This window comes from Dioscorea cayenensis, chromosome 6, assembly GCF_009730915.1.
Source record: "Dioscorea cayenensis subsp. rotundata cultivar TDr96_F1 chromosome 6, TDr96_F1_v2_PseudoChromosome.rev07_lg8_w22 25.fasta, whole genome shotgun sequence".
Taxonomy (NCBI): Eukaryota; Viridiplantae; Streptophyta; class Magnoliopsida; order Dioscoreales; family Dioscoreaceae; genus Dioscorea; species Dioscorea cayenensis.
In genome coordinates this window covers 18992997-19006862 of record NC_052476.1, presented here as the reverse complement: position 1 = coordinate 19006862, position 13866 = coordinate 18992997, and the positions used below count along the sequence as shown (strand labels likewise).

At 33.8% G+C, this 13866-nt stretch overlaps 3 protein-coding genes across 3 annotated transcripts; all 3 read left to right on the top strand.

The window, feature by feature from the left end:
- The first annotated feature begins 471 nt into the window (after positions 1-471).
- Positions 472-4559, top strand: LOC120263985 (ras-related protein Rab5A-like). The gene is made up of 7 exons (XM_039271971.1): positions 472-600; positions 1641-1718; positions 1799-1966; positions 2719-2767; positions 3248-3321; positions 3919-4012; positions 4164-4559. Exons 1-7 carry the CDS (start codon positions 562-564, stop codon positions 4271-4273), a joined length of 612 nt encoding a protein of 203 aa, XP_039127905.1. The 5' UTR covers positions 472-561; the 3' UTR covers positions 4274-4559.
- Positions 4560-6511: 1952 nt separating this feature from the next.
- LOC120262832 (ribosome biogenesis protein NOP53) lies at positions 6512-10088 on the top strand. The gene is made up of 12 exons (XM_039270732.1): positions 6512-6700; positions 6795-6970; positions 7059-7107; positions 7238-7263; positions 7820-7897; positions 7989-8099; positions 8249-8334; positions 8552-8671; positions 8770-8892; positions 9466-9532; positions 9617-9696; positions 9845-10088. The coding sequence occupies exons 1-12, from the start codon at positions 6541-6543 to the stop codon at positions 9849-9851; spliced, it is 1083 nt and encodes a 360-aa protein (XP_039126666.1). The 5' UTR covers positions 6512-6540; the 3' UTR covers positions 9852-10088.
- A 761-nt stretch (positions 10089-10849) lies between these two features.
- LOC120263735 (O-fucosyltransferase 23-like) lies at positions 10850-12629 on the top strand. Its single transcript, XM_039271714.1, is given in 3 exon segments — positions 10850-10902; positions 11150-11803; positions 11805-12629. Coding segments are annotated over 2 exon segments (1281 nt in total). The 5' UTR covers positions 10850-10902; positions 11150-11266; the 3' UTR covers positions 12549-12629.
- Positions 12630-13866: the final 1237 nt, after the last annotated feature.

Here is a 13866-nt window from a genome sequence, read left to right as displayed (position 1 = left end):
TTAAAATTTAGTGATTAAAAAGATATTTCACCGAATTTAATCATTTATATATAAAAAATAATAATAAACCCACAATATGATATGTAAAATTTCAGAAATTCTAGAAATTTTTTAATTTCGGAATAAATTCATGTTGGACTTGACCGCCGACCCAAACAGACCAGACCAAATCCAACGCGTCATGCGGTCTATTAGAACAACATAGCTCGGGAGACTTCTAGAACATTAAAAAGAAATAGTTTACTAATGGAGCTCCGATAACCCGATAACCCGATAACTCACCCTCGACTTCAACTAAAACTAGTGTATATTGACTGGCTTATCGGATTCGGACTTAGCTACACAAGAATCCGACCCGGATCCGAATTACCCAGTTATAGTAGTGGCACAGGTTAAGCTAAAAGATTCCGGAGTGCTATCAGAACTCTCACAGTTTCTTATATAAAAACCCGAATGAGAAAACAAAGCTTCAAAGTCTTCTCTTTTTTGTTCCTTTTTCGTTGCGCTTTTGATTCATCTTCGTCGACGTTTGTTGATTGATCGAGAGGGTTTTGGGGAGCAATGGCGATGCCTTCGAACAAGAATAAAAACGCTAAATTGGTTTGTTCTTGTTGAGATTTTCTAGCGGTTGCATCAATGGTGGATTTTAGAATTTTATGTCTATCTGTTTGATTTATTGTGAGAATTTGGATGTGAATTCTCTTGTTTTGTTTAATTTTAAGTGGATTATATGAAAATTATTTGGATTAATGAGTTTTATTTGGTTGATTATGATGAGTTTGTGGGGAAATCGAAGGCATTTTAGGTTTTTTATGGTTTTGATTATCTTGCTTTTGTTAATTGATGTATTTAATGATAGAAAAATTATTAGAGGAGTCTGACAGGTAACAAAGCTTGAATTAGTGAATTTTAATTCTAGTGATTGATATTTGAATCAAGGTCGGTCCTTTAAAAAGCTGGTGTAGTTTGCTTGTAAAATCCATGGAGATATAGGAAACAAGGTTTTCAAGACTATAAGCCATGCCTTTTTAAGCAATTAAAACTAAATATTGGAGTTTGCTGTGAATGGTCATCAACATGAGTTGAAAAGACAAACTTTACTGGTTTGAAGCCTCAGTATTACTTACAAAGTTATTGATTATGCCTTTCCTAAGTTCTGTGTAGTATTTTTGTCTTTGTATGTAATAGAGAAGGAAGACATAGATTAAATTTTCAAGGTTTGGAAAAAGCAAGTTCGATTTTGCAAGATTGAGTGGTCAATGTGTTCCTCTTTTGCATCTTTGTTCAGTACTATGGTGGTTTCTGTAGGCATTTGTTTGCTACCATTGCAATTATACATTGACAAATGTTGGATTTTTAGATGAAATATCAGTGCTGTTGATTGATTTGTAGAATTTTTGGGTTGCATAAACTTGTCTTACTTAAGTTCATTGTTTTTTTTGTTTTTTTTGATAAATTAGTTTCTATCTCTGCTATGCTGTGACTTTGTAATTTTACATGCCTTTTATATTATTGTTTAATGCTATGATGCTCTACTTGCTTTATTTCTGACCCTTTTCTGAGTGATGTATATCTTCATGCATATTGTTTTTTGGTCTTTTTATACTTGATGATTGAGGTGGGGGGTTTTGGTGATTCAGGTCCTGCTTGGAGATGTTGGAGCGGGAAAGTCTAGTCTGGTTTTACGCTTTGTAAAAGGACAATTTATTGAATTTCAGGTTAGGATTTTTCTAAAACCTATGCAAAAATGATCAGTTTGATAAAACTTTTCTCAATTTATATGTTTCTTGACCTGCAGGAATCAACTATAGGTGCTGCCTTCTTCTCACAAACTGTATCAGTCAATGATGAATCTGTGAAGTTTGAAATCTGGGATACAGCAGGGCAGGAGAGGTACCACAGCTTAGCCCCTATGTACTACAGAGGTGCAGCAGCGGCCATAATTGTGTATGACCTGACCAATCCGGTTAGTTTAATGACCATGCTTCGCATTTTTAAATAGGTATTTCATGGTCAATTTTCAATTATTGAATTAACTGAACAATCTGATTAGTAATTAAAAGTTTAAAACACTAGGAAAAGGAAGCCGTATACAATAGTTTATCTTATCAGATGATATAGATAGGTTTAAGTATTGAATAATCTAACGGGGGAAATTCTTGTGTGTCAAAGATTCTACTAAGCTTGCCCTACCTGATTCGCATGCAAAGTAAACAAGATGTTGACTTTATATGTTATAAATTAATACTGAATGCTTCCATAGTTATTGGTAGTGATGAGAGAGGTATTTTAGCTGATTATTCTGCAAATCAAATTGTGTATGTGGAGCAATATAGGCTAATGTATTGGACTCTACCTTTAGCTTACTTTATTCATTATCTTGATTCATGACCTCTCATCTGCTAGTGGTTGCTGAGTAACATCACTAAAACCAATTATTAGGAAAGATGAAATATTAGATATTAGTACATCAGTACTACAGTTCCATTATAGTTGGTGTGGTTGTGCCAAATCAATCCTAGTTTGCTTGCAAGAACTGCCAACCGTTTGTTGGGCTGCAACTGGAGACTCTGCAGTCTGCACATGTAACGTGGCTTAACTTAATGTCATATTTGATCATATAGAGCCTTCTAATGATGACCTAAAGACTGTTATAGGTATGAATTTTTTTTTTCAAACTCAAATAAATCCCTAAAAGTGTCGTCGTTTTTGGTGCAGGCTTCTTTTACCAGAGCAAAGAAATGGGTTCAAGAACTTCAAGCACAAGGTAAAAGTGAATTCAGTTTTATTTTTTGTCTATCACTCCTCTCCTTAGGTTCCTAGTATTCTATCTTCTGAATGCAATTTTTATTGCATCTGACTGTCGTTGTTTCTCTGAGGTTACTTTTGTGTTTATAGTCTATTCCCTTTGATTTATTCTAGATATTCATAGTTTCATAATTCCAAACCATGTACAATAAAGTTCTTTTAAATAACGGGCATTCTTGGAATTAAAATTTAGAGCTTATCAGGAATCTTGGCTTTATGTTCTTCATTAAATTTTGAGAAGTTCATTGACAAAATCTTGATCAAAAATAGTTGTGATGCACTATATTGAAGAAAAATTTGTCCTGAGATATTCAATTTTGCTGCTGGATTGGGACCTCTTGACCGAACAGCTGGATATGTCATGTTGAATCTTTCTTGCTATCCCTGTAAGTTTTCATTACATTAACTGAATCACAATTCTTGTCTGGTTTTAATTTAGGCAATGCCAACACAATTATGGCCCTTGCTGGGAACAAAGCTGACATGTTGGAGGCTAGAAAAGTGACTGAAGAGGCAAGTATCTGTTTCCACTGTCATCTGATTTCTTTGTTATATTCGATATATACACTCGCAACTTGTTGAATTTCAGTTGGCTCATTAAACATGAACTTTTCTTTATATTAACAAGTTATGTGATTGTACTTAATAAGTCCTGTAATTATCCTCATGCTTGAAAATGTGTTGCTTTACCAGAATTATCCATGTGCTAGTGACTTGGGCCTATTCCATCTCTTACTCTAGATAGTTATCCTAAATTTACAAATGAGAACTTTTATTCTTATATCAATACTATTTTATCATTCTTTAACTGTATCGATATAATCTACAATTTGTCATGCTGGGTTTTCTTCTTCAGGCAATCCATTTTGGTCATCTCTGGTCCCTAATGTTTATTTTCATTTGACCTCATGCAGCTCTGATTTTACTGAAATTTTGTGACTTTACTTTCTTGAGACTGACAATTATCAAAGAACCATTTAGAGTAGCCATTTTAGAATATGCTAATTGTAATGTACAGATGCATGAACCTTTTGAACTTAGATTTTTACTCAAACTTTGTCCTTTGACATTTATATACGATTGAAAGTTGACCTTTTGTAATTATTTCAGGAAGCCAAAACCTATGCACAAGAGAATGGCTTATTCTTCATGGAAACTTCTGCAAAAACAGCCCTAAATGTCAATGATATATTCTATGAAATTGGTAAGTATATAATTGCTAATTTTTTCAAAACTAAAGGGGAACAAGACAAGCTGGTCTGTAATTGCAGTTATTATTTTCTATATTGCATTCAAATTTTTTAGGCCTCTTTCTCTTCATAAAAAATGTAATCAAATTTACTGTATTCTTTCAGCCAAGAAACTAGTTCAGGCTCAAACGGTAGCGCCAAACCCTTCGGGCATGATTCTAATGGATAGACCTGCAGATCAAGCGCCGCCTAAGACTTCTTCATGCTGTGCATAGTTCCTTTATTTACAACCAAAAGCCGACGGCTTTTTACATAACTTCCTGGCTCACTGTCACAGTACAGATCAAGAGTGTTTCTGTTATTGTGTTCCTCATTGTGATGTGAATATTATTATCTAAATTAGTTATTAAGATTTGAGAGTTAAGAAAGAAAGCATTGGAATTGTACCATCTGTGGAATAGTTTGTTCTCTTTGGCAATGTTTTGAAAATTTCTTTCTTAGTTGTGTTGTGAGTTTCCAGAGGGAAAGAAGAGGATTTTGAATGAAAATTAATTTTGTGTTCTTGTGTGTGGTTGAGTGAAGAAATGAAAGATAACATTATTATTTGGAACTTAATTTTTCCCTAATATTTTATTTGTTTTGATTTTTGTGCCATTCTTTCAATAAATATGGATAAACTACTACATCATAGGTTTGAGTGCGCACAGAACCGTCACAAATGGTTAAGCGTAACGATAGTTGAGTTTTCAGCCAATTAATTAATTTATTTTATGATAATTTTTAATTTTGATTATATTAAAAAAAAAAGGGATTTATGAATTTTATTTTATTTTTTTTTTAATTTTAAAAAATAAGCATGAAGTTATTTTTTTAGGCTACAGTGACCTCAAAGAACTCAAAAATATATGATCTCCGAGTGTAAGTTGAATAAACTTCTATTTAATTAACAGTAATTATTATTTTTTTTTAATTTTTAATTAATAATAGTTGTTTATTAATATCATTATTTTAAAAATTAAATATATGTTATTAAATAGCGATGAAAAAAACTCCCTGGTCCTTATAACGGGACAAGTGTTGGGTGTGCTCTCACCGTAATCCAATTTTAAAATAATATATGATTAAGTTTTGGCAACTCTAATTCTTTAAAAAAAAAAACGTATTATTATTATAGTACTTTATTTTTAATTATTATATTTATGTAATTTTTTTATGTAATGTATAGATGATATAGTGACATAAAAATATTAAATATTAAATATCAAATTTAAAATTAATAAATATCAAATTCATAAGTCATATCTAAATTTTTTTATTTTTTAATTTCTTAAAAAATGTGAGGGGTGAGATCTAGATCCCCTTGCAATAGAGAAGACGAAAGTCAGAAAGTGTGAGAAATAACACTTTTTTGAAGTGGGGGAAAGTGATATCACTTCCAGGATTTCTGATATTCATTTGTCAGAAAGTGAGAATAGAACCGAAAGATTTATGTATTGGATGAAGTTTTATAGCTTTAAAAAAGACTTTAAAAGCGAAAGAAAGTTAGTTTTTATAGATTGACTCACTTCTTTCTACTTCAATAAAAAAATATTTAAGTAAGTTTAGTTTAAAATTCACTTCGGTTGAAAATGACATTTTTTTCATTTCAGTACAAATGAATATTAAAAGTGGGGGAAATCAGATCACTTCCCTCACTCCCACCAATTTTCTTTGAAATGAACGCCCCAATAATAGAGAATCCCCACCCGGACAAGAGAGTGAGTGAGTGAGTGAGTGAGTGAGAAGGGACTCCTCCTGCCCGACCCATCCGTTGCTATTTCTATCTCATGGATTCTAATCCAAATCCAGATACCTACTGGAATCTCATCTCTCAAATCCAAATCAGCACGTCCATTTACCTCGAGATGAGCTAGAGAAATCTAATAACAAATCCAAATCAGCACGTCAATTTGCTTCGAGATCAACAAACAAATCCCAATCTCAACGCTCAAATCCACACGTTCATTTGCCTCGAGATCAGCTAGAGAAATATAATAACAAATCCAAATCAGCACGTCCATTTACCCTCGAGATGAGCTAGAGAAATCTAATAACAAATCCAAATCAGCACGTCAATTTGCTTCGAGATCAACAACAAATCCCAATCTCAACGCTCAAATCACACGTTCATTTGCCTCGAGATCAGCTAGAGAAATATAATAACAAATCCAAATCAGCACGTCCATTTACCTCGAGATGAGCTAGAGAAATCTAATAACAAATCCAAATCAGCACGTCAATTTGGTTCGAGATCAACAAACAAATCCCAATCTCAACGCTCAAATCCACACGTTCATTTGCCTCGAGATCAGCTAAAAAATCCAATCACAAATCCAAATCAGCACGTCCATTTGCTTCGAGATCAACAAATAAAATCCCAATCTCAACGCTCAAATCCACACGTTCCTTTGCCTCGAGATCAGCTCCCCACTTCCCTTATAAGCGTTCTTCGTCTCCACTCCTCACCCGCGGCGGCGAACGAGAGAGAGAGAGAGAGAGAGAGATGGGGAAAGCGGCGAAGGGATCGAGAAAGGGGAAGAAGGCATGGAGGGCCAACATCAGCACCGCTGACATCGAGGACTACTTCGATAACACCACCAAGGAGGCACTCGCCGGTGTCTCCGCACCCCCGCAATCCCTCTTCTTTGAGAACAAATCCGATGGTCTCTTCTTCATCTAGTTTAGAGAAATTCACGCAGTTTGATTGTTCTTTTTGTTGTTGTTGTTGTTGTTGTTTATTCGTTTTTTCTCTTGTAGATCTCCCGCCTAAGAGGAAGATTGAGAAGAAAAGAGAGAAAGTTCTCAATTACGAGTTGATTCTTCAGAAAAATGAGTTTGTTCAGCCTGTTCCATCTTCTACTCTGAAGAAATCATCGAAGAGGAAGAAAGAGAAGGCCTACGAGGATAAATCTCAAGCGCTGGTTACTTCTAAGGTATATTTGATTTATTAGAGGTGTTGCTTTGTTTTGGATTATATCTGAAGTTCTTATTCGTTTCTGGGTTTTGTTTGATGTTGTTTAGGTCGACGAGGGTCTGGATTCTGAAAACCTTGACTTATGGAGTGAAAAAGGTCCTGCCTTGCTTAAGCATTCGGTTGATTTTTCATTGAATTTTATTTGTGTGTGTGGTTGTGTGTGTGTGTGTGTGTGTTCAAGTATGAATCGGTTCATTTAGCAAATTTTTCTTTGTAAACTTTGCAGATGAAATCAATGGGAAGATCAAAAAGGTAAAGTTCTATGAATCTTAGACAATTATGTAATTGCATGCTTAGTTGTGCTTTTATTAAGGAAATAGCAAACTGCAGGACATTTTATTTGTTCAATGCTTTGGAAAGACCAATGCGTTTGCTGGCGAAATTAGAAACTAATACCATGGCGACCTTGGACTAGTGTTTTTTATTGTAATGTAGTTAATTGTTAACAACCGTGGTAGGTTAGTTCTTTTGAATTGATTGCATGAATTTGAAGGCAAGCACCTCATGGGTTTAGACTCTTAGCATGTCTGATATTTTAAACATTTATTAGGCTGTTTGTTTTCAATTAGATTGAATGGAGCACAACAAGCTATCTGAAATCTATGCATGGCATGGTTCTTGGGCCCTGTGTGTTCCATGAAAATTATGGTGGTTGATGTTTTGACCGGTACTTCACATGTTTACACCATAGTGCTTAGTTGACTTAATGGCAATGTTATTGGGACTGTGTTTGTGCTATTTCTTATTAATTTTCACAATGTTCTGAAATTCATGGCCTTTTGTATTCGGTTGTTGATGCTCTTTACAGAATGCGGCATCTCATATTCCAGCTGTTGAAGTTGAGCCACCTGGATGTTCATTCAATCCTCCATTTGAAGCTCATCAAGTAATTTTTTTATTTAATATGCAGTCATTGAATTTGTGATTTTTTTTTTTCATTTTTTTACTCTCATTTACCAATAACGATGTCACTATAGGATTCATTGGCTCAAGCAGTTGCAGTTGAGATGCAAAAGATCTATAAGAGGGAATTACAACCTGAGCCAGTGCCACTTATTGTCACTGGTGAAGTACTTGAAGAGGAAGATGTGAGTAATCTCATGCCGTAACTCGCTGTCTTTCCTTGGTTTTCGTTTGATCATTATAGCAAAATAAAGGAGCAAGTGTAGGCTTCTTCTTAATGTAACAGTTGCTATAGTTCCCTGCTTATGCTAATGGTCAGTAAATTGACTTTCAGAGGTATTTTCTTGATGCTGATGATGGAAATGAGAATGACGTAGATGAAGACGCAGATAATGCAGCTGATGAGTTAAATGCACAAAGGTTTAGAAGTCTGAATGCTTTATTTATAGCAGTTTTTTATCATTTGTACTTCTAGACTCTGCTGAGCTGGATAGACATCTGGCCTAGTTTTGGCTTGAGCTTCTGATTCACTTATTACTCAAACCTGCTTTTCTCAGATTCAATGGATAAGCTTCCAAATGCTTTAAGATAGCTAAAATTTTCTGTTGAAGTCTTCTCTTTATATAACTTTGTTCAGGAAGTCAATAGTTAAGAGGGTAACCAGAGTGGAGTTAAATCGAAGAGCCAGGCGCAAAGAGCAATTGAGAACAGAAGCTGAAGCGAAGAAGATCAACCATGTGCACAAGGAAATTGATTGGTAACATTTTTATGCTTGGGCACTTGATTTACATGAGGAAATTAGTTCCTAAAGTGTTCATTTTTAATGTTTTCTTTTGCCTTTTTCCCCTTGGACAGTTTATCAGATATAATTGAAGAAATAGCCAAGGAGGATGAAGACAAAAACAGAAGACATGTAAGACGAATGGTAGCTAGACAAGAGAGGCTCAAGTCTGGACCACCTCGTTTGGGAAAGTTCAAGTAAAATTTTCTCATTTATCTAAAGTTTCTCTTAACTTGTTCTATTTCTTAAAACATCAATTTTATTTCCTTCTAGAATGCTTACTTGCTAAATATACATCTGAACTGTAAACTTTCTAGCTTGCAAATATGAAGTTTTTAATAAGATGCTATACCAAATATAATTACGGACAGCTATATCACATGCCACTGTTTTGTAACTATCTTATACAAGTCTGTGTAATAGGTTATTGTTAACCATCATAACACAGGAAACTATGTATAGATATTTGTGATGCCATTGTTAATCAGTGCTTCATGTTCCTCCTATAATGAGAATGTCTGGAGATTGTTGTCATCTTGCTGAAAGATTTTGATGATGTCTATCAATTTGAAACACTAAACTCCCAAAGTTTTCAAGCTATGACTTATTGACTAAATTAAGTACTACGCCTCAAAACATTAGCCATCTTTGAAAAAATGAACTTGGGTCATTGCACATGCAAAAGAGAGGAAGAAGTTTAGAATGTGATTCACAATGTTGATTTGCAGTCCAGTTTTGGTTTTGCTGAAATCTTGTCCTCCATTTGACAGATTTGAACCAGCTCCTCCTCAAGTTCTCTTAACTGAAGAAATCTCTGGCTCTCTTCGGAAGCTGAAGGTGTTCTTTCTTTAGCTATGAATTACATCCAGCCACAACCAGTTGATATTATAAAATTAACATATCTCTGTTTGTTCAATGAAGGGTTGCTGCAATCTCTCAAGAGATCGATTCAAGAGTATTCAGAAGCGAGGTTTACTCGCTCCATATAAAATCAAGAAGAGGTGAATTTTTCATACAAACCTCACAAACTTAAAATTTCTCATGTTGAATCATTTAAGTGAAATTACATTCTTTTTATTTAATCTTTGAGTTTATCAGGTGGATTCTGAACATTATATTAATTTGCCTCCTTTTTCTTTTACAAAACAGGAGATAGATAAGATGGTAGTGTTGATGCTGGATAACTCTCAATATCTTGAATGCTGAAGAGCTTGAGTTGAAATTATGTTTTCTCTTGGAGGTTTAAATGTCATCTCTGTAACATGCTTTCAAATTTTTGTATACACTTTATGAGCAATAACTCAATAGCTCAATAGGTCCTGCTCAAACCATCAAATTTTGTAGCATGTTGCATTATAAGTTCCACTCAACTTAATTTGTTGTTTTGTGGGTTTGGTGAAATTTACTGAATGTGGGGATGTAGTCTTGTTATGATATATTATTAATAATAATAATAATAATAATAATAATAATAATTTCTTTGTTTGTTTTATCATAAATAAATACTCAAGAATTTCTCCTAATTGAGGCAACCACTCCTGACTGGTTAAGACCCTAAATTAAAAAAAAAACAAAGTAATTTTCCATTCAGTTTTAGTACTTTTCAAAATGTAATTTTTTAATTTTTGTATTTTTCTTTTGCTTTATTTTTTTTTTCAGGTTCTATATAATTTCAAATGCATCCAATTGATCTAATTCGAAACGGTCCTCATATTTGTATTTCTATTTATGCTCATATTTGTATTCCTATTTATGCTGACGTGGTCAACATGTGGTATTATTTACATCGATCACGTTAGCATAAATAGACAGTAAACATGAATAGACAGTAAACATGACGGCGAAATAGATAGATCATGAACAATGAAAACAATAATCTAGTATAATAAATTTTTTTTAAATCAACAAATAAGAACAAAGTGACATAAATGCCCCTGTAAAAAAACCCTAGGAAGGATAACCCCACTTTACTGTTTTTTTTTTGGCATTGTCTTGTCCTTTATCAGAAGTCATTCAGAAACTGCACCTGGAAAAGCTGTTCATCCTCTCTCCCTTTGGAATAATACTATCAACAACAAAATTGTAAACTACAAATTTACAACAACAAAAAGACAACTTCATTTACTTTCTTTTCACTCTTTCTACCTGTGTCATTTCCATGTCAATGGCCCCATCATGGCCCTCATCTTTCCATTTCTCTTATCACTGTAAGATTCTCTTCATTCCCCTTTTCTTTTAATTGTTACTTTAAATGCTATTGCATGATGTCTTTTGTTTATCTTTGAATCATTTGTTTTTCTGTCATGCTATGCTTTGTTTGTTTGTTGCATGTTCAAAATTCTTTTTGTTGGTTTTTAGATTTATATGAGATAATGGATTTGTCTTGATTATCTACTGCCACTTTCTGTTTATTCTGTTTATTTGATTAGATAAATTTGGTGTTTCTGTTTGCAGAGGAGAGAACATCTGCTGAAGATTGAGGATATTGTTGTGAGTATGATTTCATTAAATTTCATTCTGTGATTTTTCTGCATGTTTGGGAAGATTATAATCAAATCTGAATGAGAAGGGATGGCAATGCATTTTCTGAGTTTTAGACACCTCATTGTTTGGATATGCTTCATTTTGGTGTTCATATTTTTGTCACTCAAGACTGTGATTATTCATCAAAACAATGGTATTTATTCGACATCGAGTTTCAGTAATTCAAAGTTTCAGAATTCAATCAGGAAAGATAAGTTTTTGGAGGTTCCTCAGATTGTTTGGGGTTTAAACAATCAGAAAATAGCATTTGCAAGGGCTTGTTTAACAGCGAGATTCTTGAACCGGTCTCTCTTGATGCCTAGTTTGAGTTCTTCTCTGTTTTACAAAGAGATTGATTTATTGGAATCTATCTCATTTGATAAGGTTTTTCAGTATGAAAGGTTCAATTCTCTTTGTCATGGTTTCGTCCATTTAAGTCGGTACTCTGAACTTATAAATGATACCGAACCATTTGAGCTTCGAAAAGGAAGTGGTAGAAAATGGACTAAAGAAAGAGACATGAATCAATTGGCCGAATGCAGTGAATACTCGATCGATAAATTTGAAGTCATTCGAATTGTTGGAAAAGAATCCATTTCTTTGGCATGATCATTGGTCTGTTGTAGAATACGCAAAGATCTTCGAGTGCTTGGCATTTGTTGAAGAAATTCAAAATGAGGCCACCAAAGTTGTTTCGAAGATTCAAGAATTCAGTTTCAATGCAACAAGTCGAAATTTCAGTAATACGAACCAATCCGTGCCATATTTAGCTGTCCATATGAGAATCGAAAAAGATTGGATGATACATTGCAAGAAACTTGAGCAGAGACTCAGCATAAATCAAATATGTAGCAGTAAACAAGAGATCATGCAGAAAGTAAAACACATTCGAGGCGTAAATAAACCGATCATCGTTTATCTTGCAATCGCCGACGGTCTTTTAGCCGATGATTCGATATTGATTGGTTGGGAAGAAGGGTTGATTCCATGCGAGAAAAAGAAATTAAGAGTATGGGATGTTTATAACAAGTATTCGTATCTTTTTCGATCGGCTATTGACTATGAAGTATGCTTAAGAGCTGATGTGTTTGTCGGCAATAGTTTTTCGACATTTTCGAGCCTTATAGTGTTTGAAAGAACAGAGAAAATGATAAAAATGGGAATCAAGAGTTCTTGTGACATGAATGTAGGAATGGCTTCTTATGCTTATAATCTAAAAGGCGAAAATTATGATGGTCCTAAGAGTTGGATGACCGATTTTTCGGCTTTGAGTCTTGAGAGTATAAGTTATGGTACTATTAATATTTCTTGTGATTCCAAAGTTTTGTGAAGAAATTGCTGACATGATTAATGTTGATGAACCCAATTGCAAGGTAATTATGATTAATGTTGTTTTGTTATTTTATTTGGAAGATATCATAGCACTATTTTAGTTGCCATTTAAGGATTTATGAAGGAAATATAATAAATAGGGGCCAGTGATCTACAAATTGTAACTCACCGTTGGATTCAAAATCAACTGTTGCAAAATCATCCAGTAAACAGTGATATCATAGTATTATAAAAGTCAAAATATCAAAATAGTCTCTTTATTTTACGTTTTCATCCTTTTAATCCATCTAATATAAAATCTGCCTTTTTTGTCCTCGTATTTTTATATTTTTGTCTTTTTGATTCCTCTAATTGACAGATCTGCCATTTTGGTCCTTCCAGTTGATGAATTAGAGGAACCAAAAAGAATGAAAATGTGTAAATACGAAAACCAAAAGAGCGAATTTTACAATTAAAGGACAAAAATGTGTAAATACAAGGACCAAAAAGGCAGATTTTATATTAGAGGGACTAAAAGGGCGGAAAATAAAAAATAGAGGGACCATTTTGATATTTATACCTATTTTAAATAGTTATAAAATTGAATTTACAGTATTCTCATCGAAACCGTCCGATCATCATCGGAATAGTATTCAAAATAATCACAACTGTTAACTATTTGTACCCTCAAAATATAAATCAACCAATTACCCAATGCCATGATTTTGACACTGTTCATGCACATGTTTCATTCTCTATAGTTTATGTATTGCTTATTAAATATATATAATTGATTTTAATTAAAAAATGATGGATTTTTATAATTAAAAATAGAAAGTAGTGCCACATTAATATATAGCATCTAATAACATGCATTCTAAATTAGCAAATTTTCTTATAAGGGAGTTAAAATGTTATTTTCACATATTGTAATTCAAAGTTAAAATATAAAAAAAATTGTTCAGAGGATGACTAGTAAAATAAAATTTTAAAAAAATCATGAGATATTAAAAAAAAAAAAATAAAGGAGAAGAAGAGCAATTTCATTTATCTTTTATGAGAAGGCCACATTTTTCCTAGCCGCCTCTCTCTCAATGTCTATCCTCAAAGCTCCGCAAAAGTCCCTTTAGAATCGCCAAAAGGTGATTTATAGCCCTCACATCGCGTCACGCGGCCTCCACGCCGCCTGTAGGGTGCAGGAATTTCCACGCGGCGCGGAATTTCCGCTGCGGGGCGTGAATGCGAATCTCGCTACATGATTTTTTTGCTATGCTGATTTCCACAACGCCGATGATAAACATTCTCCTCTTAAGGCCATACGATCGGCACACAATCAT